We start from the raw sequence: 25,338 nt of genomic DNA on the forward strand, positions 1-25,338 counted from the left end.
GCGCTCTCTCGCACGCGCGCTCTCGCACGCGCTCTCGCACGCGCTCTCTCACACTCACACACATTTTCTCTCTCTCATGAACATTCTCTCTCACACAGTCTCTCTCTCACACTCTCTCTCTACACACACACACTCTCTCTCTCACACACATTCTCTCTTTCGCACACAAACACGCTCTCTCTCACACACTCTCTCTCACACTCTCTCACACTCTCTCTCTCACACTCTCTCTCTCACACTCTCACACACACTCTCACTCACTCTCTCACGCACATTCTCTCTCACACACAGTCTCTCTCACTCTCTCGCACACACTCTCTCTCACACTCTCTCTCGCGCACATTCTCTCTCACACACAGTCTCTCTCACTCTCTCTCTCTCTCTCACACACACACTCTCTCACACACACACTCTCTCACACACTCTCTCTCACACACTCACACACACACTCTCTCACACACACACTCTCTCTCACACACACGCTCTCTCTCACACACGCTCTCTCTCACACACGCTCTCTCTCACACACGCTCTCTCTCACACACGCTCTCTCTCACACACTCTCTCTCTCACACACGCTCTCTCTCACACACGCTCTCTCACACACGCTCTCTCTCACACACGCTCTCTCTCACACACGCTCTCTCTCACACACGCTCTCTCTCACACACGCTCTCTCTCACACACGCTCTCTCTCACACGCTCTCTCTCACACACGCTCTCTCTCACACACGCTCTCACACACGCTCTCTCTCACACACGCTCTCTCTCACACACGCTCTCTCTCACACACGCTCTCTCTCACACACGCTCTCTCTCACACACGCTCTCTCACACACACGCTCTCTCACACACACTCTCACACACACTCTCACACACACTCTCTCTCACACACTCTCTCTCACACACTCTCTCTCACACACTCTCTCTCAAACACACACACTCTCACACACACTCTCTCACACACTCTCTCACACACAGTCTCTCTTACACACAGTCTGTCTCACACACTCCCTCGCACGCTCTCTCCCTCGCACGCTCTCTCCCTCGCACGCTCTCTCCCTCGCACGCTCTCTCCCGCACGCTCTCTCCCGCACGCTCTCTCCCGCACGCTCTCTCCCGCACGCTCTCTCCCGCACGCTCTCTCCCGCACGCTCTCTCCCGCACGCTCTCTCCCGCACGCTCTCTCCCGCACGCTCTCTCCCGCACGCTCTCTCCCGCACGCTCTCTCCCGCACGCTCTCTCTCACACACGCTCTCTCTCACACACGCTCTCTCTCACACACGCTCTCTCTCACACACGCTCTCTCTCACTCGCACGCTCTCTCCCTCGCACGCTCGCTCCCTCGCACGCTCTCTCCCGCGCGCTCTCTCCCGCGCGCTCTCTCCCGCGCGCTCTCTCCCGCGCGCTCTCTCCCGCGCGCTCTCTCCCGCGCGCTCTCTCCCGCGCGCTCTCTCCCGCGCTCTCTCTCCCGCGCTCTCTCTCCCGCGCGCGCTCTCCCGCGCGCGCTCTCCCGCGCGCGCTCTCCCGCGCGCGCTCTCCCACGCGCGCTCTCCCACGCGCGCTCTCACACGCGCTCTCTCACTCACTCTCACACACTCTCACACACATTCTCTCTCACACATTCTCTCTCTCGCACGCTCTCTCTCGCACGCTCTCTCTCGCACGCTCTCTCTCGCACGCTCTCTCTCGCACGCTCTCTCTCGCACGCGCTCTCTCGCACGCGCTCTCTCGCACGCTCTCTCTCGCACGCTCTCACACGCTCTCTCACACACACTCTCTCACTCACTCTCTCTCACGCACATTCTGTCTCACACACAGTCTCTCACTCTGTCTCACACTCTCACACACACACACACTCTCTCTCTCACACACACACTCTCTCTCGCACACACACGCTCTCTCTCACACACACACGCTCTCTCTCACACACGCTCTCTCTCACACACGCTCTCTCTCACACACGCTCTCTCTCACACACGCTCTCTCTCACACACGCTCTCTCTCACACACGCTCTCTCTCACACACGCTCTCTCTCACACACGCTCTCTCTCACACACGCTCTCTCTCACACACGCTCTCTCTCACACACGCTCTCTCTCACACACGCTCTCTCTCACACACGCTCTCTCTCACACACGCTCTCTCTCACACACGCTCTCTCTCACACACGCTCTCTCTCACACACGCTCTCTCTCACACACGCTCTCTCTCACACACGCTCTCTCTCTCACACGCTCTCTCTCTCACACACTCTCTCTACACTCACACACTCTCTCTCTCACACTCACACACATTCTCTCGCACACAAACACGCTCTCTCTCTCACACACTCTCTCTCTCTCTCACTCTCACACACACTCTCTCTCTCACTCACTCTCTCTCACGCACATTCTCTCACACACAGTCTCTCTCACTCTCTCTCTCTCTCACTCTCTCTCACACACACACACTCTCTCACATACTCTGTCTCGCGCACACACACATGCTCTCTCTCTCACACGCTCTCTCTCTCACACGCTCTCTCTCACACGCTCTCTCTCACACGCGCTCTCTCACACGCTCTCTCACACGCTCTCTCTCACACGCTCTCTCTCACACGCTCTCTCTCACACGCTCTCTCTCACACGCTCTCTCTCACACGCTCTCTCTCACACGCTCTCTCTCACACGCTCTCTCTCACACGCTCTCTCTCACACGCTCTCTCTCACACGCTCTCTCTCACACGCTCTCTCTCACACGCTCTCTCTCACACGCTCTCTCTCACACGCTCTCTCTCACACGCTCTCTCTCACACGCTCTCTCTCACACGCTCTCTCTCACACGCTCTCTCACACACTCTCTCTCACTCTCTCTCACACACGCTCTCTCTCACACACGCTCTCTCTCACACACGCTCTCTCTCACACACGCTCTCTCTCACACACGCTCTCTCTCACACTCTCTCTCTCACACGCTCTCTCTCACACACTCTCTCTACACACACACACTCTCTCTCTCACACTCTCTCACACACATTCTCTCTCTCGCACACAAACACGCTCTCTCTCTCACACACTCTCACACACTCTCTCTCTCTCACACTCACACACACTCTCTCTCTCTCACACACAGTCTCTCTCACTCTCTCTCTCTCACTCTCTCTCACACACACTCTCTCACACACACACTCTCTCTCACATACTCTGTCTCTCGCACACACACACGCTCTCTCTCTCACACGCTCTCTCTCTCACACGCTCTCTCTCTCACACGCTCTCTCTCACACGCTCTCTCTCACACGCTCTCTCTCACACGCTCTCTCTCACACGCTCTCTCTCACACGCTCTCTCTCACACGCTCTCTCTCACACGCTCTCTCTCACACGCTCTCTCTCACACGCTCTCTCTCACACGCTCTCTCACACGCTCTCTCTCACACGCTCTCTCTCACACGCTCTCTCTCACACGCTCTCTCTCAGACGCTCTCTCACACGCTCTCTCTCACACGCTCTCTCTCACACGCTCTCTCTCACACACTCTCTCTCACACACTCACTGTCACACACTCACTGTCACACACTCTCTCACACACTCTCTCACACACTCTCTCACACACTCTCTCACACACTGTCTCACACACTCTCTCTCACACACTCTCTCTCACACTCTCTCTCACACCCTCTCTCACACACACTCTCTCTCGCTCTCTCACACTCTCTCTCTCTCTCTCACACACTCTCTCTCTCACGCTCTCTCTCACACACTCCCTCTCTCTCTCACACACTCTCTCTCACGCTCTCTCTCACACACTCCCTCTCTCTCTCACACACTCTCTCTCACGCTCTCTCTCTCACACACTCTCTCTCTCTCTCACGCTCTCTCTCACACACTCCCTCTCTCTCTCACACACTCTCTCTCTCTCTCACGCTCTCTCTCACACACTCCCTCTCTCTCTCTCACACACTCTCTCTCACGCTCTCTCTCACACACTCTCTCTCTCTCTCTCTCACGCTCTCTCTCACACACTCCCTCTCTCTCACACACATTCTCTCTCCTACACATATTTTCACTCTCACACTCTCCCATGGACGTACTCTCATACTCTTGCTCTGTTTCTCTCTCACACTCACACCATCTCTCTCACGCTCCTGCGCGCGCCTGCTCTGTCCCTCTCTCACTCTGTCTCACATTTACTCAGACATTCAATCACATCCAAGAATCTGCTCCAGGCAAACACACCCCTTTACCCACATGTCCACATTGTCACAGGCAGTTACTCGTTCACTTACAGAACACATAGACACACTTGCTCACTCGTTTGCAGGCGCATACACTTGCACACTCTCATGCACACTTGCACATCGCTGTGTCAGGCTGTGAGTGTGCGTGCCTCATGGTCTCTGTATACCCGTGTGTCCGTACGCGTGAAGCTGGAGAGGGGTCAGGACTGTTCAGCCCTGTTCACTGGCTCTGACTGTCTCCTGTTTGTTCTGCTCCCCAGGCCTGTCTCCTGGACTGCTCGAGGTGCTGAGGGCAATGCTGCAGCCCGATTTCCGCCTGCGCATCTCTGTTGACAATCTGCTGGCTCTACCTGCCCTGCGCCGGGTGCAGCGCTGGAGACACATTGCACTGCTCGCTCACGCCGGTTACAACAGAGCTCTCTCCTTGTACCGGGTGAGTGCTGTTTATCAAGGCCGTCTGCGTGTCTCCCTATGTCTCTGGGTGTCACCGTCTGTCTGTCTGTGTGTCTTTGTCTCTCCGTGTGTGTGTGTGTCTCGCTCCCTCTGTCTCCCCACAAATGTCTGTCAGTTTGTCTCCCTGTCTGTGTGTCTCTGTATCTCTGTCTGTGTTTGTTCCTGTGTGTATGTGTGGCTCTGTCTGTCTCTCCCTGTCTATTTGTGTCTCCATCTGTGTGTCGCCCTATCTGTGTGTGAGTGTCTGTGTCACTCCCTGTCTGTCCGTGCCTCAATCTGTGTCTCACCTTGACTGCCTGTGTGTCTCTGTCAGTGAGTGACTTTGTCTGTTTTTCTCTCTCTGTCTGCGGTGCGTGTCTCTGTCTGCCTGTGCGTGTCTCTGCCTGTGCGTGTCTCTGCCTGTGCGTGTCTCTGCCTGTGCGTGTCTCTGCCTGTGCGTGTCTCTGCCTGTGCGTGTCTCTGCCTGTGCGTGTCTCTGCCTGTGCGTGTCTCTGCCTGTGCGTGTCTCTGCCTGTGCGTGTCTCTGCCTGTGCGTGTCTCTGCCTGTGCGTGTCTCTGCCTGTCTCTGCCTGTCTGTGCGTGCCTCTGCCTGTCTGTGCGTGTCTCTGCCTGTCTGTGCGTGTCTCTGCCTGTCTGTGCGTGTCTCTGCCTGTCTGTGCCTGTCTCTGCCTGTCTGTGCCTGTCTCTGCCTGTCTCTGCCTGTCTCTGCCTGTCTGTGCGTGTCTCTGCCTGTCTGTGCGTGTCTCTGCCTGTCTGTGCGTGTCTCTGCCTGTCTGTGCGTGTCTCTGCCTGTCTGTGCGTGTCTCTGCCTGCCTGTGCGTGTCTCTGCCTGCCTGTGCGTGTCTCTGCCTGCCTGTGCGTGTCTCTGCCTGCCTGTGCGCGTCTCTGCCTGCCTGTGCGCGTCTCTGCCTGCCTGTGCGCGTCTCTGCCTGCCTGTGCGCGTCTCTGCCTGCCTGTGCGCGTCTCTGCCTGCCTGTGCGCGTCTCTGCCTGCCTGTGCGCGTCTCTGCCTGCCTGTGCGCGTCTCTGCCTGCCTGTGCGCGTCTCTGCCTGCCTGTGCGCGTCTCTGCCTGCCTGTGCGCGTCTCTGCCTGTCTGTGCGCGTCGCTGCCTGTCTGTGCGCGACTCTGCCTGCCTGTGCGCGACTCTGCCTGCCTGTGCGCGTCTCTGCCTGTCTGCGCGACTCTGCCTGCCTGTGCCTGTCTCTGCCTGCCTGTGCGCGTCTCTCTGCCTGCCTGTGCGCGTCTCTGCCTGCCTGTGCGCGTCTCTGCCTGCCTGTGCGCGTCTCTGCCTGCCTGTGCGCGTCTCTGCCTGCCTGTGCGCGTCTCTGCCTGCCTGTGCGCGTCTCTGCCTGCCTGTGCGCGTCTCTGCCTGCCTGTGCGCGTCTCTGCCTGCCTGTGCGCGTCTCTGCCTGCCTGTGCGCGTCTCTGCCTGCCTGTGCGCGTCTCTGCCTGCCTGTGCGCGTCTCTGCCTGCCTGTGCGCGTCTCTGCCTGCCTGTGCGCGTCTCTGCCTGCCTGTGCGCGTCTCTGCCTGCCTGTGCGCGTCTCTGCCTGCCTGTGCGCGTCTCTGCCTGCCTGTGCGCGTCTCTGCCTGCCTGTGCGCGTCTCTGCCTGCCTGCGAAGACGCGAGCGAGTGTTACCGCTTCCTGCTGCGGAACGACGTGGGGGTGTGAGGGGTTGAGGGGGGGTGGGAGGGATTGAGGGGGGACTGGGAGGGGGGAGTGCGGGTGTGAGGGGTTGAGGGGGGGCTGGGAGGGGCGTGTGCGGGTGGGAGGGGTTGAGGGGGGGTGGGAGGGGTTGAGGGGGGGCTGGGAGGGGGGAGTGCGGGTGGGAGGGGTTGAGGGGGGGTGGGAGGGGTTGAGGGGGGGTGGGAGGGGTTGAGGGGGGGTGGGAGGGGTTGAGGGGGGGTGGGAGGGGTTGAGGGGGGGTGGGAGGGGTTGAGGGGGGGCTGGGAGGGGGAGTGCGGGTGGGAGGGGTTGAGGGGGGGCTGGGAGGGATTGAGGGGGGCTGGGAGGGGGGAGTGCGGGTGGGAGGGGTTGAGGGGGGGTGGGAGAGGTTGAGGGGGGGTGGGAGGGGGGGGTGTGGGTGGGAGGGGTGGGGGGGGTGTGAGGGGTTGGGAGGGGTGGGAGGGGTTGGGAGGGGTGGGAGGGGTTGAGGGGGTGTGGGAGGGGTTGAGGGGGGGTGGGAGGGGTTGAGGGGGGGTTGGGGGGGGAGGGGGGAGTGCGGGTGGGAGGGGTTGAGGGGGGGTGGGAGGGGTTGAGGGGGGGCTGGGAGGGGGGAGTGCGGGTGGGAGGGGTTGAGGGGGGGTGTGAGGGGTTGAGGGGGGGTGTGAGGGGTTGAGGGGGGGTGGGAGGGGTTGAGGGGGGGTGGGAGGGGTTGAGGGCGGGGTTGAGGGGGCTGGGAGGGGGAGTGCGGGTGTGAGGGGGGTGGGAGGGGTTGAGGGGGGTGGGAGGGGTTGATTGGGGTTGGAGTGGTTGGGGGGGGTGTGGGAGGGGTTGGGGGTGTGGGAGGGGTGTGGGAGGGGTGGGGGGTGTGTGGGAGGGGTTGAGAGGGGTGGGAGGGGTTGAGGGGGGTGGGAGGGGTTGAGGGGGGTGGGAGGGGTTGAGGGGGGAGGGGGGTGGGAGGGGTTGAGGGGGGTGGGAGGGGTTGAGGGGGAGGGGGTTGAGGGGGGTTGGGAGGGGTGACTGGGGGTGGGAGGGGTTCAGGGGGGTTGGAGGGGTGACTGGGGGTGGGAGGGGGTACTGGGGGTGGGAGGGGTTGAGGGGGGGTGGGAGAGGTTGAGGGGGGTGGGAGGGGTTGAGGGGGTGGTGGGGGGGGTTAGGGTGGGGGGGCGTTGAGGGGGGGTAGGAGGGGGTTGAGGGGGGTAGGAGGGGTTGAGGGGGGGGGGGGTAGGAGGGGTTGAGGGCCGAGCGGGCAGCTCGAGGGATTCCAATTGCTGCACCTCTGTTGCATCAGCAGTGTCCACACTGGGTCACCCCATTCCGAATGCTCTCGCTCTGCCTCCCCGCAGCTCCTCCTCTCTCTACTATACTACCTGTGGCAGGCTGTGAGCAGCCCAGTGATCCAGTTGCTAAGCGGCCGCGCCCGCTCGCCGCCCACCTCGCCCGTGCCCACCGCCCTGCAGGAGAGCACGCTCTACAGCGACTGGGAGGACGTCTTCGAGCAGGGCATCAAACCCATCTCGCCAAAGGTCCTCTTCCCGCCTCAGTCCGAGGAGCTGGATCCCGGGAAGCCCCCGTTCCTCTGCAACAGGTAGGCACAGGGACAGACCGCTACATCCGGAGCACACAACTGAACTCTGACTCACTAAGTATTTGATGGGGACAGTGTAGAGGGAGCTTTACTCTGTATCTAACCCTGTGCTGTACCTGTCCTGGGAGTGTTTGATGGGGACAGTGTACAGGTAGCTTTACTCTGTATCTAATCCTGTGCTGCACCTGTCCTGGGAGTGTTTGATGGAGACAGTGTAGAGGGAGCTTTACTCTGTATCTAACCCCGTGCTGTACCTGCCCTGGGAGTGTTTGATGGGGACAGTGTACAGGTAGCTTTACTCTGTATCTAACCCCGTGCTGTACCTGCCCTGGGAGTGTTTGATGGGGACAGTGTACAGGTAGCTTTACTCTGTATCTAACCCCGTGCTGTACCTGCCCTGGGAGTGTTTGATGGAGACAGTGTAGAGGGAGCTTTACTCTGTATCTAACCCGTGCTGTACCTGTGCTGGGAGTGTTTGATGGAGACAGTGCAGAGGGAGCTTTACTCTGTATCTAACCCCTTGCTGTACCTGTCCTGGGTGTTTGATGGGGACAGTGTAGAGTGAGCTTTACTCTGTATCTAACCCCGTGCTGTACCTGTCCTGGGAGTGTTTGATGGGGACAGTGTAGAGGGAGCTTTACTCTGTATCTAACCCCGTGCTGTACCTGTCCTGGGAGTGTTTGATTGGACAGTGTAGAGGGAGCTTTACTCTGTATCTAACCCCGTGCTGTACCTGTCCTGGGAGTGTTTGATGGGGACAGTGTAGAGGGAGCTTTACGCTGTATCTAACCCAATGCTGTACTTCTCCTGGGAATGTTTGATGTGGACAGTGCAGAGTGAGCTTTACTCTGTATCGAACCCCATGCTGTACCAGTCCTGGGAGTGTTTGATGGGGACAGTGTAGAGGGAGCTTTACGCTGTACCTGTCCTGGGAGTGTTTGATGGGGACAGTGTAGAGGGGGCTTTACTCTGTATCGAACCCCGTGCTGTACCTGTCCTTGGATTGTTTGATGGGGACAGTGTAGATGGAGCTTTACTCTGTATCTAACCCCATGCTGTACCAGTCCTGGGAGTGTTTGATGGGGACAGTGTAGAGGGAGCTTTACGCTGTACCTGTCCTGGGAGTGTTTGATGGGGACAGTGTAGAGGGGGCTTTACTCTGTATCTAACCCCGTGCTGTACCTGTCCTGGGAATGTTTGATGGGGACAGTGTAGAGGGAGCTTTACTCTGTATCTAACCCCGTGCTGTACCTGTCCTGGGATGGTTTGATGGGGAGAGTGCAGTGGGAGCTTTACTCTGTATCTAACCCCGTGCTGTACCTGCCCTGGGAGAGTTTGATGGGGAGAGTGTAGAGGGAGCTTTACCCTGTATCTAACCCTGTGCTGCACCTGTCCTGGGAATGTTTGATGGGACAGTGTAGAGGGAGCTTTACTCTGCATCTAAGCCCGTGCTGTACCTGTCCTGGGAGTGTTTGATGGGACAGTGTAGAGAGAGCTTTACTCTGTATCTAACCCCGTGCTGCACCTGTCCTGGGAGTGTTTGATGGGACAGTGTAGAGGGAGCTTTACTCTGTATCTAACCCCGTGCTGTACCTGTCCCGGGAGTGTTTGATGGGACAGTGTAGAGGGAGCTTTATTCTGTATCTAACCCCGTGCTGTACCTGTCCTGGGAGTGTTTGATGGGGACAGTGTAGAGGGAGCTTTACGCTGTATCTAACCCAATGCTGTACTTCTCCTGGGAATGTTTGATGTGGACAGTGCAGAGTGAGCTTTACTCTGTATCTAACCCCATGCTGTACCAGTCCTGGGAGTGTTTGATGGGGACAGTGTAGAGGGGGCTTTACTCTGTATCTAACCCCGTGCTGTACCTGTCCTGGGAGTGTTTGATGGGACAGTGTAGAGGGAGCTTTACTCTGTATCTAACCCCGTGCTGTACCTGTCCTGGGAGTGTTTGATGGGGACAGTGTAGAGGGAGCTTTACTCTGTATCTAACCCCATGCTGTACCAGTCCTGGGAGTGTTTGATGGGGACAGTGTAGAGGGGGCTTTACTCTGTATCTAACCCCGTGCTGTACCTGTCCTGGGAATGTTTGATGGGGACAGTGTAGAGGGAGCTTTACTCTGTATCTAACCCCGTGCTGTACCTGTCCTGGGATGGTTTGATGGGGAGAGTGCAGGGGGAGCTTTACTCTGTATCTAACCCCGTGCTGTACCTGTCCTGGGAGTGTTTGATGGGGACAGTGTAGAGGGAGCTTTACTCTGTATCTAACCCCATGCTGTACCTGTCCTGGGAGTGTTTGATGGGGACAGTGTAGAGGGAGCTTTACTCTGTATCTAACCCCGTGCTGTACCTGTCCTGGGAGTGTTTGATGGGGACAGTGTAGAGGGAGCTTTATTCTGTATCTAACCCCGTGCTGTACCGGTCCTGGGAGTGTTTGATGGCGACAGTGTAGAGGGAGCTTTACTCTGTATCTAACCCCGTGCTGTACCTGTCCTGGGAGTGTTTGATGGGGACAGTGTAGAGGGAGCTTTACTTTGTATCTAACCCAGTGCTGTACCTGTCCTGGGAGTGTTTGATGGGGAGACTGTAGAGGGAGCTTTACTCTGTATCTAACCCCGTGCTGTACCTGTCCTGGGAGTGTTTGATCGGGACAGTGTAGAGGGAGCTTTACTCTGTATCTATCCCCGTACTGTACCTGTCCTGGGAGTGTTTGATGGAGACAGTGCAGAGGGAGCTTTACTCTGTATCTATCCCGGTGCTGTACCTGTCCTGGGAGTGTTTGATCGGGACAGTGTAGAGGGAGCTTTACTCTGTATCTAACCCCGTGCTGTACCTGTCCTGGGAGTGTTTGATGGGGAAAGTGTGGAGGGAGCTTTGCTCTGTACCTAACCCCGTGCTGTACCTGTCCTGGGATTGTTTGATGGGGACAGTGTAGAGGGAGCTTTACTCTGTATCTAACCCCGTGCTGTACCTGTCCTGGGAGTGTTTGATGGGGACAATGTAGAAGGAGGTTTACCGTGCTGTTTTCAATTTGATTTGATTTTTGTTATCAGTGCTGTATTATCACCTGAGAATCTCGCATCACGGCCGTCGATGGGCAGTACGTCTACTCCACGCCACACATCGGCTGATGAATGTTCAAGTCTCAGAAGGTGAAGTCATTCAAGGGGTTCGGGGTGGTTTATATATAGAGTAACAGATACCCGGGAGTGAGTTACAGACTGGAATCTAATCGAGGGTTCAGGGTGGTTTATATATAGAGTAACAGATACCCGGGAGTGAGTTACAGACTGGAATCTAATCGAGGGGTTCGAGGTGGATTATCTATAGAATAACAGATACCTGGGAGTGAGTTACAGACTGGAATCCAATCGAGGGGTTCAGGGTGGTTTATATATAGAATAACAGATACCCGGGAGTGAGTTACAGACTGGAATCTAATCGAGGGGTTCGGGGTGGTTTATATGTAGAATAACAGATACCCGGGTGTGAGTTACAGACTGGAATCTAATCGAGGGGTTCGGGGTGGTTTATATATAGAATAACAGAGACGCGGGAGTGAGTTACAGACTGGAATCTAATCGAGGGGTTCAGGGTGGTTTATATATAGAATAACAGATACCCGGGAGTGAGTTACAGACTGGAATCTAATCGAGGGGTTCGGGGTGGTTTATATATAGAATAACAGATACCCGGGAGTGAGTTACAGACTGGAATCTAATCGAGGGTTCGGGGTGGTTTATATATAGAATAACAGATACCCGGGAGTGAGTTACAGACTGGAATCTAATCGAGGGGTTTGGGGTGGTTTATATATAGAATAACAGATACCCGGGAGTGAGTTACAGACTGGAATCTAATCGAGGGGTTCGGGGTGGTTTATATGTAGAATAACAGATACCCGGGTGTGAGTTACAGACTGGAATCTAATCGAGGGGTTCGGGGTGGTTTATATATAGAATAACAGAGACGCGGGAGTGAGTTACAGACTGGAATCTAATCGAGGGGTTCAGGGTGGTTTATATATAGAATAACAGATACCCGGGAGTGTGTTACAGACTGGAATCTAATCGAGGGGTTCGGGGTGCTTTATATATAGAATAACAGATACCTGGGAGTGAGTTACAGACTGGAATCCAATCGAGGGGTTCAGGGTGGTTTATATATAGAATAACAGATACCCGGGAGTGAGTTACAGACTGGAATCTAATCGAGGGGTTCGGGGTGGTTTATATATAGAATAACAGATACCCGGGAGTGAGTTACAGACTGGAATCTAATCGAGGGGTTCGGGGTGGTTTATATATAGAATAACAGATACCCGGGAGTGAGTTACAGACTGGAATCTAATCGAGGGGTTTGGGATGGTTTATATATAGAGTAACAGATACCCGGGAGTGAGTTACAGACTGGAATCTAATCGAGGGGTTCGGGGTGGTTTATATATAGAGTAACAGATACCCGGGAGTGAGTTACAGACTGGAATCTAATCGAGGGGTTCGGGGAGGTTTATATATAGAATAACAGATACCCGGGAGTGAGTTACAGACTGGAATCTAATCGAGGGGTTCGGGGTGGTTTATATATAGAATAACAGATACCCGGGAGTGAGTTACAGACTGGAATCTAATCGAGGGGTTCGGGGTGGTTTATATATAGAATAACAGATACCCGGGAGTGAGTTACAGACTGGAATCTAATCGAGGGGTTCGGGGTGGTTTATATATAGAATAACAGATACCCGGGAGTGAGTTACAGACTGGAATCTAATCGAGGGGTTTGGGATGGTTTATATATAGAATAACAGATACCCGGGAGTGAGTTACAGACTGGAATCTAATCGAGGGGTTCGGGGTGCTTTATATATAGAATAACAGATACCTGGGAGTGAGTTACAGACTGGAATCCAATCGAGGGGTTCAGGGTGGTTTATATATAGAATAACAGATACCCGGGAGTGAGTTACAGACTGGAATCTAATCGAGGGGTTCGGGGTGGTTTATATATAGAATAACAGATACCCGGGAGTGAGTTACAGACTGGAATCTAATCGAGGGGTTCGGGGTGGTTTATATATAGAATAACAGATACCCGGGAGTGAGTTACAGACTGGAATCTAATCGAGGGGTTCGGGGTGGTTTATATATAGAATAACAGATACCCGGGAGTGAGTTACAGACTGGAATCTAATCGAGGGGTTTGGGATGGTTTATATATAGAGTAACAGATACCCGGGAGTGAGTTACAGACTGGAATCTAATCGAGGGGTTCGGGGTGGTTTATATATAGAGTAACAGATACCCGGGAGTGAGTTACAGACTGGAATCTAATCGAGGGGTTCGGGGAGGTTTATATATAGAATAACAGATACCCGGGAGTGAGTTACAGACTGGAATCTAATCGAGGGGTTCGGGGTGGTTTATATATAGAATAACAGATACCCGGGAGTGAGTTACAGACTGGAATCTAATCGAGGGGTTCGGGGTGGTTTATATATAGAATAACAGATACCCGGGAGTGAGTTACAGACTGGAATCTAATCGAGGGGTTCGGGGTGGTTTATATATAGAATAACAGATACCCGGGAGTGAGTTACAGACTGGAATCTAATCGAGGGGTTTGGGATGGTTTATATATAGAATAACAGATACCCGGGAGTGAGTTACAGACTGGAATCTAATCGAGGGGTTCGGGGTGGTTTATATATAGAATAACAGATACCCGGGAGTGAGTTACAGACTGGAATCTAATCGAGGGGTTCGGGGTGGTTTATATATAGAATAACAGATACCCGGGAGTGAGTTACAGACTGGAATCTAATCGAGGGGTTCGGGGTGGTTTATATATAGAATAACAGATACCCGGGAGTGAGTTACAGACTGGAATCTAATCGAGGGGTTCGGGGTGGTTTATATATAGAGTAACAGATACCCGGGAGTGAGTTACAGACTGGAATCTAATCGAGGGGTTCGGGGAGGTTTATATATAGAATAACAGATACCCGGGAGTGAGTTACAGTCTGGAATCTAATCGTGGGGTTAGGGGTGGTTTATATATAGAATTAACAGATACCCGGGAATGAGTTACAGACTGGAATCTAATCGAGGAGTTCAGGGTGGTTTATATATAGAATAACAGATACCCGGGAGTGAGTTACAGACTGGAATGTAATCGAGGGGTTCGGGGTGGTTTATATATAGAATAACAGATACTCGGGAGTGAGTTACAGACTGGAATCTAATCGAGGGGTTCGGGGAGGTTTATATATAGAATAACAGATACCCGGGAGTGAGTTACAGTCTGGAATCTAATCGTGGGATTAGGGGTGGTTTATACATAGAATTAACAGATACCCGGGAATGAGTTACAGACTGGAATCTAATCGAGGGGTTCGGGGTGGTTTATATATAGAATAACAGATACCCGGGAGTGAGTTACAGACTGGAATCTAATCGAGGGGTTCGGGGTGGTTTATATATAGAATAACAGATACCCAGAACTGAGTTACAGACTGGAATCTAATCGAGGAGTTCGGGGTGGTTTATATATAGAATAACAGATACCCGGGAGTGAGTTACAGACTGGAATCTAATCGAGGGGATCGCGGATGTCTTTATATAAATAACAGATATCCGGGAGTGAGTTACAGACTGGAATCTAATCGAGGGGTTCGGGGTGGTTTATATATAGAATAACAGATACCCAGAACTGAGTTACAGACTGGAATCTAATCGAGGAGTTCGGGGTGGTTTATATATAGAATAACAGATACCCGGGAGTGAGTTACAGACTGGAATCTAATCGCGGGTTCAGGGTGGGTTATATATAGAATAACAGATACCCGGGAGTGAGTTACAGACTGGAATCTAATCGAGGGGTTCGGGGTGGTTTCTATATAGAATAACAGATACCTAGGAGTGAGTTACAGACTGGAATCTAATCGAGGGGTTCGGGGTGGTTTATATATAGAATAACAGATTCCCGGGTGTGAGTTACAGACTGGAATCTAATCGAGTGTTCGGGGTGGTTTATATATAGAATAACAGATACACAGGAGTGAGTTACAGACTGGAATTTTATCGAGGGGTTCGGGGTGGTTTATATATAGAATAACAGATACCCGGGAGTGAGTTACAGACTGGAATCTAATCGAGGGGTTTGGGGTGGTTTATATATAGAATAACAGATACCCGGGAGTGAGTTATAGACTGGAATCTAATCGAGGGGTTCGGGGTGGTTTATATATAGAATAACAGATACCCGGGAGTGAGTTACAGACTGGAATCTAATCGAGGGGTTCGGGGTGGTTTATATATAGAATAACAGATACCCGGGAGTGAGTTACAGACTGGAATCTAATCGAGGGGTTCGGGGTGGTTTATATATAGAATAACAGATACCCGGGAGTGAGTTACAGACTGGAATCTAATCGAGGGTTCGGGGTGGTTTATATATAGAATAACAGATACCCGGGAGTGAGTTACAGACTGGAATCTAATCGAGGGGTTTGGGGTGGTTTATATATAGAATAACAGATACCCGGGAGTGAGTTACAGACTGGAATCTAATCGAGGGGTTCGGGGTGGTTTATATGTAGAATAACAGATACCCGGGTGTGAGTTACAGACTGGAATCTAATCGAGGGGTTCGGGGTGGTTTATATATAGAATAACAGAGACGCGGGAGTGAGTTACAGACTGGAATCTAATCGAGGGGTTCAGGGTGGTTTATATATAGAATAACAGATACCCGGGAGTGTGTTACAGACTGGAATCTAATCGAGGGGTTCGGGGTGCTTTATATATAGAATAACAGATACCTGGGAGTGAGTTACAGACTGGAATCTAATCGAGGGGTTCGGGGAGGTTTATATATAGAATAACAGATACCCGGGAGTGAGTTACAGTCTGGAATCTAATCGTGGGGTTAGGGGTGGTTTATATATAGAATTAACAGATACCCGGGAATGAGTTACAGACTGGAATCTAATCGAGGAGTTCAGGGTGGTTTATATATAGAATAACAGATACCCGGGAGTGAGTTACAGACTGGAATGTAATCGAGGGGTTCGGGGTGGTTTATATATAGAATAACAGATACCCGGGAGTGAGTTACAGACTGGAATCTAATCGAGGGATTCGGGGTGGTTTATATATAGAATAACAGATACCCGGGAGTGAGTTACAGACTGGAATCTAATCGAGGGGTTCGGGGAGGTTTATATATAGAATAACAGATACCCGGGAGTGAGTTACAGTCTGGAATCTAATCGTGGGGTTAGGGGTGGTTTATATATAGAATTAACAGATACCCGGGAATGAGTTACAGACTGGAATCTAATCGAGGGGTTCGGGGTGGTTTATATATAGAATAACAGATACCCGGGAGTGAGTTACAGACTGGAATCTAATCGAGGGGTTCGGGGTGGTTTATATATAGAATAACAGATACCCAGCACTGAGTTACAGACTGGAATCTAATCGAGAAGTTCGGGGTGGTTTATATATAGAATAACAGATATCCGGGAGTGAGTTACAGACTGGAATCTAATCGAGGGGATCGCGGATGTTTATATATAAATAACAGATATCCGGGAGTGAGTTACAGACTGGAATCTAATCGAGGGGTTCGGGGTGGTTTATATAGAGAATAACAGATACCCAGAACTGAGTTACAGACTGGAATCTAATCGAGGAGTTCGGGGTGGTTTATATATAGAATAACAGATACCCGGGAGTGAGTTACAGACTGGAATCTAATCGAGGGTTCAGGGTGGGTTATATATAGAATAACAGATACCCGGGAGTGAGTTACAGACTGGAATCTAATCGAGGGGTTCGGGGTGGTTTCTATATAGAATAACAGATACCTGGGAGTGAGTTACAGACTGGAATCTAATCGAGGGGTTCGGGGTGGTTTATATATAGAATAACAGATACCCGGGTGTGAGTTACAGACTGGAATCTAATCGAGTGTTCGGGGTGGTTTATATATAGAATAACAGATACACAGGAGTGAGTTACAGACTGGAATTTTATCGAGTGGTTCGGGGTGGTTTATATATAGAATAACAGATACCCGGGAGTGAGTTACAGACTGGAATCTAATCGAGGGGTTTGGGGTGGTTTATATATAGAATAACAGATACCCGGGAGTGAGTTACAGACTGGAATCTAATCGTGGGGTTCGGGGATGAATTATATATAGAATAACAGATACCCGGGAGTGAGTTACAGACTGGAATCTAATCGAGGGGGTCGGGGTGGTTTATATATAGAATAACAGATACCCGGGAGTGAGTTACAGACTGGAATCTAATCGAGGGGTTCGGGGTGGTTTATATATAGAATAACAGATACCCCGGAGTGAGTTACAGACTGGAATCTAATCGAGGGGTTCAGGGTAGTTTATATATAGAATAACAGATACCCGGGAGTGAGTTACAGACTGGAATCTAATCGAGGGGTTCAGGGTGGTTTATATGTAGTATACCAGATACCCGGGAGTGAGTTACAGACTGGAATCTAATCGAGGGGTTCGGGGATGATTTATATACAGAATAACAGATACCCGGGAGTGAGTTACAGACTGGAATCTAATCGAGGGGTTCGGGGTGGTTTATATATAGAATAACAGATACCCAGGAGTGAGTTACAGACTGGAATCTAATCGAGGGGTTCAGGGTGGTTTATATATAGAATAACAGATACCAGGGAGTGAGTTACAGACTGGAATCTAATCGAGGGGTTCAGGGTGGTTTATATGTAGTACAACAGATACCCGGGTGTGAGTTACAGACTGGAATCTAATCGAGGGGTTCGGGGTGGTTTATATATAGAATAACAGAGACGCGGGAGTGAGTTACAGACTGGAATCTAATCGAGGGGTTCAGGGTGGTTTATATATAGAATAACAGATACCCGGGTGTGAGTTACAGACTGGAATCTAATCGAGGGGTTCGGGGTGGTTTATATATAGAATAACAGATACCCGGGAGTGAGTTACAGACTGGAATCTAATCGAGGGTTCGGGGTGGTTTATATATAGAATAACAGATACCCGGGAGTGAGTTACAGACTGGAATCTAATCGAGGGGTTTGGGGTGGTTTATATGTAGAATAACAGATACCCGGGAGTGAGTTACAGACTGGAATCTAATCGAGGGGTTCGGGGTGGTTTATATATAGAATAACAGATACCCAGAACTGAGTTACAGACTGGAATCTAATCGAGGAGTTCGGGGTGGTTTATATATAGAATAACAGATACCCGGGAGTGAGTTACAGACTGGAATCTAATCGAGGGGATCGCGGATGTTTATATATAAATAACAGACATCCGGGAGTGAGTTAGAGACTGGAATCTAATCGAGGGGTTCGGGGTGGTTTATATATAGAATAACATATACCCAGAAATGAGTTACAGACTGGAATCTAATCGAGGAGTTCGGGGTGGTTTATATATAGAATAACAGATACCCGGGAGTGAGTTACAGACTGGAATCTAATCGAGGGTTCAGGGTGGTTTATATATAGAATAACAGATACCCAGGAGTGAGTTACAGACTGGAATCTAATCGAGGGGTTCGGGGTGGTTTATATATAGAATAACAGATACCCGGGAGTGAGTTACAGACTGGAATCTAATCGAGGGGTTCGGGGTGGTTTATATGTAGAATAACAGATACCCGGGTGTGAGTTACAGACTGGAATCTAATCGAGGGGTTCGGGGTGGTTTATATATAGAATAACAGAGACGCGGGAGTGAGTTACAGACTGGAATCTAATCGAGGGGTTTGGGGTGGTTTATATGTAGAATAACAGATACCCGGGAGTGAGTTACAGACTGGAATCTAATCGAGGGGTTCGGGGAGGTTTATATATAGAATAACAGATACCCAGAACTGAGTTACAGACTGGAATCTAATCGAGGAGTTCGGGGTGGTTTATATATAGAATAACAGATACCCGGGAGTGAGTTACAGACTGGAATCTAATCGAGGGGATCGCGGATGTTTATATATAAATAACAGATATCCGGGAGTGAGTTAGAGACTGGAATCTAATCGAGGAGTTCGGGGTGGTTTATATATAGAATAACATATACCCAGAACTGAGTTACAGACTGGAATCTAATCGAGGAGTTCGGGGTGGTTTATATATAGAATAACAGATACCCGGGAGTGAGTTACAGAATGGAATCTAATCGAGGGTTCAGGGTGGTTTATATATAGAATAACAGATACCCAGGAGTGAGTTACAGACTGGAATCTAATCGAGTGGTTCGGGGTGGTTTATATATAGAATAACAGATACCCGGGAGTGAGTTACAGACTGGAATCTAATCGAGGGGTTCGGGGTGGATTATATATAGAATAACAGATACCCGGGAGTGAGTTACAGACTGGAATCTAATCGAGGGTTCGGGGTGGTTTATATATAGAATAACAGATACCCGGGAGTGAGTTACAGACTGGAATCTAATCGAGGGGTTCGGGGATGATTTATATGTAGAATAACAGATACCCGGGAGTGAGTTACAGACTGGAATCTAATCGAGGTGTTCAGGGTGGTTTATATATAGAATAACAGATACCCGGGAGTGTGTTACAGACTGGAATCTAATCGAGGGGTTCGGGGTGCTTTATATATAGAATAACAGATACCCGGGAGTGAGTTACAGACTGGAATCTAATCGAGGGGTTCGGGGTGGTTTATATATAGAATAACAGATACCCAGGAGTGAGTTACAGACTGGAATCTAATCGAGGGGTTCAGGGTGGTTTATATATAGAATAACAGATACCAGGGAGTGAGTTACAGACTGGAATCTAATCGAGGGGTTCAGGGTGGTTTATATGTCGTACAACAGATACCCGGGAGTGAGTTACAGACTGGAATCTAATCGAGGGGTTCAGGGTGGTTTATATATAGAATAACAGATACCCGGGAGTGTGTTACAGACTGGAATCTAATCGAGGGGTTCGGGATTGTTTATATATAGAATAGCAGATACCCGGGAGTGAGTTACAGACTGGAATCTAATCGAGGGGTGCGGGGTGGTTTATATGTAGAATAACAGATACCCGGGTGTGAGTTACAGACTGGAATCTAATCGAGGGGTTCGGGGTGGTTTATATATAGAATAACAGAGACGCGGGAGTGAGTTACAGACTGGAATCTAATCGAGGGGTTCAGGGTGGTTTATATATAGAATAACAGATACCCGGGAGTGAGTTACAGACTGGAATCTAATCGAGGGGTTCGGGGTGGTTTATATATAGAATAACAGATACCCGGGAGTGAGTTACAGACTGGAATCTAATCGAGGGTTCGGGGTGGTTTATATATAGAATAACAGATACCCGGGAGTGAGTTACAGACTGGAATCTAATCGAGGGGTTTGGGGTGGTTTATATGTAGAATAACAGATACCCGGGAGTGAGTTACAGACTGGAATCTAATCGAGGGGTTCGGGGTGGTTTATATATAGAATAACAGATACCCAGAACTGAGTTACAGACTGGAATCTAATCGAGGAGTTCGGGGTGGTTTATATATAGAATAACAGATACCCGGGAGTGAGTTACAGACTGGAATCTAATCGAGGGGATCGCGGATGTTTATATATAAATAACAGACATCCGGGAGTGAGTTAGAGACTGGAATCTAATCGAGGGGTTCAGGATGGTTTATATATAGTATAACACATACCCAGAAATGAGTTACAGACTGGAATCTAATCGAGGAGTTCGGGGTGGTTTATATATAGAATAACAGATACCCGGGAGTGAGTTACAGACTGGAATCTAATCGAGGGTTCAGGGTGGTTTATATATAGAATAACAGATACCCAGGAGTGAGTTACAGACTGGAATCTAATCGAGGGGTTCGGGGTGGTTTATATATAGAATAACAGATACCCGGGAGTGAGTTACAGACTGGAATCTAATCGAGGGGTTCGGGGTGGTTTATATGTAGAATAACAGATACCCGGGTGTGAGTTACAGACTGGAATCTAATCGAGGGGTTCGGGGTGGTTTATATATAGAATAACAGAGACGCGGGAGTGAGTTACAGACTGGAATCTAATCGAGGGGTTTGGGGTGGTTTATATGTAGAATAACAGATACCCGGGAGTGAGTTACAGACTGGAATCTAATCGAGGGGTTCGGGGAGGTTTATATATAGAATAACAGATACCCAGAACTGAGTTACAGACTGGAATCTAATCGAGGAGTTCGGGGTGGTTTATATATAGAATAACAGATACCCGGGAGTGAGTTACAGACTGGAATCTAATCGAGGGGATCGCGGATGTTTATATATAAATAACAGATATCCGGGAGTGAGTTAGAGACTGGAATCTAATCGAGGAGTTCGGGGTGGTTTATATATAGAATAACATATACCCAGAACTGAGTTACAGACTGGAATCTAATCGAGGAGTTCGGGGTGGTTTATATATAGAATAACAGATACCCGGGAGTGAGTTACAGAATGGAATCTAATCGAGGGTTCAGGGTGGTTTATATATAGAATAACAGATACCCAGGAGTGAGTTACAGACTGGAATCTAATCGAGTGGTTCGGGGTGGTTTATATATAGAATAACAGATACCCGGGAGTGAGTTACAGACTGGAATCTAATCGAGGGGTTCGGGGTGGATTATATATAGAATAACAGATACCCGGGAGTGAGTTACAGACTGGAATCTAATCGAGGGTTCGGGGTGGTTTATATATAGAATAACAGATACCCGGGAGTGAGTTACAGACTGGAATCTAATCGAGGGGTTCGGGGTGGTTTAAATGTAGAATAACAGATACCCGGGTGTGAGTTACAGACTGGAATCTAATCGAGGGGTTCGGGGTGGTTTATATATAGAATAACAGAGACGCGGGAGTGAGTTACAGACTGGAATCTAATCGAGGGGGTCGGGGTGGTTTATATATAGAATAACAGATACCCGGGAGTGAGTTACAGACTGGAATCTAATCGAGGGGTTCGGGGTGGTTTATATATAGAATAACAGATACCCGGGAGTGAGTTACAGACTGGAATCTAATCGAGGGGTTCAGGGTGGTTTATATATAGAATAACAGATGCCCGGGAGTGAGTTACAGACTGGAATCTAATCGAGGGGTTTGGGGTGTTTTATATGTAGAATAACAGATACCCGGGAGTGAGTTACAGACTGGAATCTAATCTAGGAGTTCGGGGATGATTTATATGTAGAATAACAGATACCCGGGAGTGAGTTACAGACTGGAATCTAATCGAGGGGTTCAGGGTGGTTTATATATAGAATAACAGATACCTGGGAGTGAGTTACAGACTGGAATCTAATCGAGGGGGTCGGGGTGGTTTATATATAGAATAACAGATACCCGGGAGTGAGTTACAGACTGGAATCTAATCGAGGGGGTCGGGGTGGTTTATACATAGAATAACAGATACCCGGGAGTGAGTTACAGACTGGAATCTAATCGAGGGGTTCGGGATGGTTTATATATAGAATAACAGATACCCGGGAGTGAGTTACAGACTGGAATCTAATCGAGGGGTTCAGGGTGGTTTATATATAGAATAACAGATGCCCGGGAGTGAGTTACAGACTGGAATCTAACCGAGGGGTTCGGGGTGGTTTATATGTAGAATAACAGATACCCGGGAGTGAGTTACAGGTTGGAATCTAATCGAGGGTTCAGGGTGGTTTATATATAGAATAACAGATACCCAGGAGTGAGTTACTGACTGGAATCTAATCGAGGGGTTCGGGGTGGTTTATATATAGAATAACAGATACCCAGAACTGAGTTACAGACTGGAATCTAATCGAGGAGTTCGGGGTGGTTTATAAATAGAATAACAGATACCCGGGAGTGAGTTACAGACTGGAATCTAATCGAGGGGCTCGGGGTGGTTTATATATAGAATTACAGATACCCGGGTGTGAGTTACAGACTGGAATCTAATCGAGTGGTTCAGGGTGGTTTATATATAGAATAACAGATACCCGGGAGTGAGTTACAGACTGGAATCTAATCGAGGGGTTCGGGGTGGTTTATGTAAAGAATAACAGATATCCGGGAGTGAGTTACAGACTGGAATCTAATCGAGGGGTTCGGGGTGGTTTATATATAGAATAACAGATACCCAGAACTGAGTTACAGACTGGAATCTAATCGAGGAGATCGGGGTGGTTTATATATAGAATAACAGATACCCGGGTGTGAGTTACAGACTGGAATCTAATCGAGGGTTCAGGGTGGTTTATATATAGAATAACAGATACCCAGGAGTGAGTTACAGACTGGAATCTAATCGAGGGGTTCGGGGTGGTTTATATATAGAATAACAGATACCCAGAACTGAGTTACAGACTGGAATCTAATCGAGGAGTTTGGGGTGGTTTATATATAGAATAACAGATACCCGGGAGTGAGTTACAGACTGGAATCTAATCGAGGGGTTCGGGGTGTTTTCTATACAGAATAATAGATACCCGGGAATGAGTTACAGACTGGAATCTAATCGAGGGGTTCGGGGTGGTTTATATATAGAATAACAAATACCCGGGTGTGAGTTACAGACTGGAATCTAATCGAGTGTTCGGGGTGGTTTATATATAGAATAACAGATACCCAGGAGTGAGTTACAGACTGGAATTTAATCGAGGGGTTCGGGGTGGTTTATATATAGAATAACAGATACCCGGGAGTGAGTTACAGACTGGAATCGAATCGAGGGGTTCAGGGTGGTTTATATATAGAATAACAGATACCCGGGAGTGAGTTACAGACTGGAATCTAATCGAGGGGTTCGGGATTGTTTATTTATAGAATAACAGATACCCGGGAGTGAGTTGCAGACTGGAATCTAATCGAGGGGTTCGGGGTGGTTTATATATAGAATAACAGATACCCGGCAGTGTGTTACAGACTGGAATCTAATCGAGTGGTTCGGGGTGGTTTATATATAGAATAACAGATACCCGGGAGTGAGTAACAGACTGGAATCTAATCGAGGGGTTCAGGGTGGTTTATATATAGAATAACAGATACCCGGGAATGAGTTACAGACTGGAATCTAATCGAGGGGTTCGGGGTGGTTTATATATTGAATGACAGATACCCGGGTGTGAGTTCAGACTGGAATCTAATCGAGGGGTTCGGGGTGGTTTATATATAGAATAACAGAGACGCGGGAGTGAGTTACAGACTGGAATCTAATCGAGGGGTTCAGGGTGGTTTATATATAGAATAACAGATACCCGGGAGTGAGTTACAGACTGGAATCTAATCGAGGGGTTCGGGGTGGTTTATATATAGAATAGCAGATACCCGGGAATGAGTTACAGACTGGAATCTAATCGAGGGGTTCGGGGTGGTCTATATATAGAATAACAGATACCCGGGAGCGAGTTACAGACTGGAATCTAATCGAGGGGTTCCGGGTGGTTTATATATAGAATAACAGATACCTGGGAGTGAGTTACAGACTGGAATCTAATCGAGGGGTTCAGGGTGGTTTATATATAGAATAACAGATACCCGGGAGTGAGTTACAGACTGGAATCTAATCGAGTGGTTCGGGGTGATTTATATATAGAATAACAGATACCCGGGAGTGAGTTACAGACTGGAATCTAATCGAGGGGGTCGGGGTGGTTTATATATAGAATAACAGATACCCGGGAGTGAGTTACAGACTGGAATCTGATCGAGGGGTTCAGGATGGTTTATATAAAGAATACCAGACACCCAGGAGTGAGTTACAGACTGGAATCTAATTGAGGGGTTCGGGGTGGTTTATATATAGAATAACAGATACCCGGGAGTGAGTTACAGACTGGAATCTAATCGAGGGGTTCGGGGTGGTTTATATATAGAATAACAGAGACGCGGGAGTGAGTTACAGACTGGAATCTAATCGAGGGGTTCAGGGTGGTTTATATATAGAATAACAGATACCCGGGAGTGAGTTACAGACTGGAATCTAATCGAGGGGTTCGGGGTGGATTATATATAGAATAACAGATACCCGGGAGTGAGTTACAGACTGGAATCTAATCGAGGGTTCGGGGTGGTTTATATATAGAATAACAGATACCCGGGAGTGAGTTACAGACTGGAATCTAATCGAGGGGTTCGGGGTGGTTTATATGTAGAATAACAGATACCCGGGTGTGAGTTACAGACTGGAATCTAATCGAGGGGTTCGGGGTGGTTTATATATAGAATAACAGAGACGCGGGAGTGAGTTACAGACTGGAATCTAATCGAGGGGGTCGGGGTGGTTTATATATAGAATAACAGATACCCGGGAGTGAGTTACAGACTGGAATCTAATCGAGGGGTTCGGGGTGGTTTATATATAGAATAACAGATACCCGGGAGTGAGTTACAGA

At 49.8% G+C, this 25,338-nt stretch overlaps 1 protein-coding gene across 3 annotated transcripts in view; it reads left to right on the forward strand.

The window, feature by feature from the left end:
- Nucleotides 1-25,338, forward strand: part of pkmyt1 (protein kinase, membrane associated tyrosine/threonine 1) — a 95,812-nt gene that overhangs the window by 47,393 nt on the left and 23,081 nt on the right. For 2 of the 3 annotated variants that reach the window (XM_072484064.1, XM_072484063.1), the window contains exons 5-7: nucleotides 4,483-4,655; nucleotides 7,684-7,925; nucleotides 10,979-11,077. In XM_072484064.1, the coding sequence (XP_072340165.1) occupies nucleotides 4,483-4,655; nucleotides 7,684-7,925; nucleotides 10,979-11,077 (514 nt within the window). The remainder of the gene's footprint in view (nucleotides 1-4,482; nucleotides 4,656-7,683; nucleotides 7,926-10,978; nucleotides 11,078-25,338) is intronic. The other variant, XM_072484065.1, reaches the window with a different exon arrangement.

Source organism: Scyliorhinus torazame, chromosome 19 (genome assembly GCF_047496885.1).
Source record: "Scyliorhinus torazame isolate Kashiwa2021f chromosome 19, sScyTor2.1, whole genome shotgun sequence".
NCBI classification, from domain to species: Eukaryota; Metazoa; Chordata; class Chondrichthyes; order Carcharhiniformes; family Scyliorhinidae; genus Scyliorhinus; species Scyliorhinus torazame.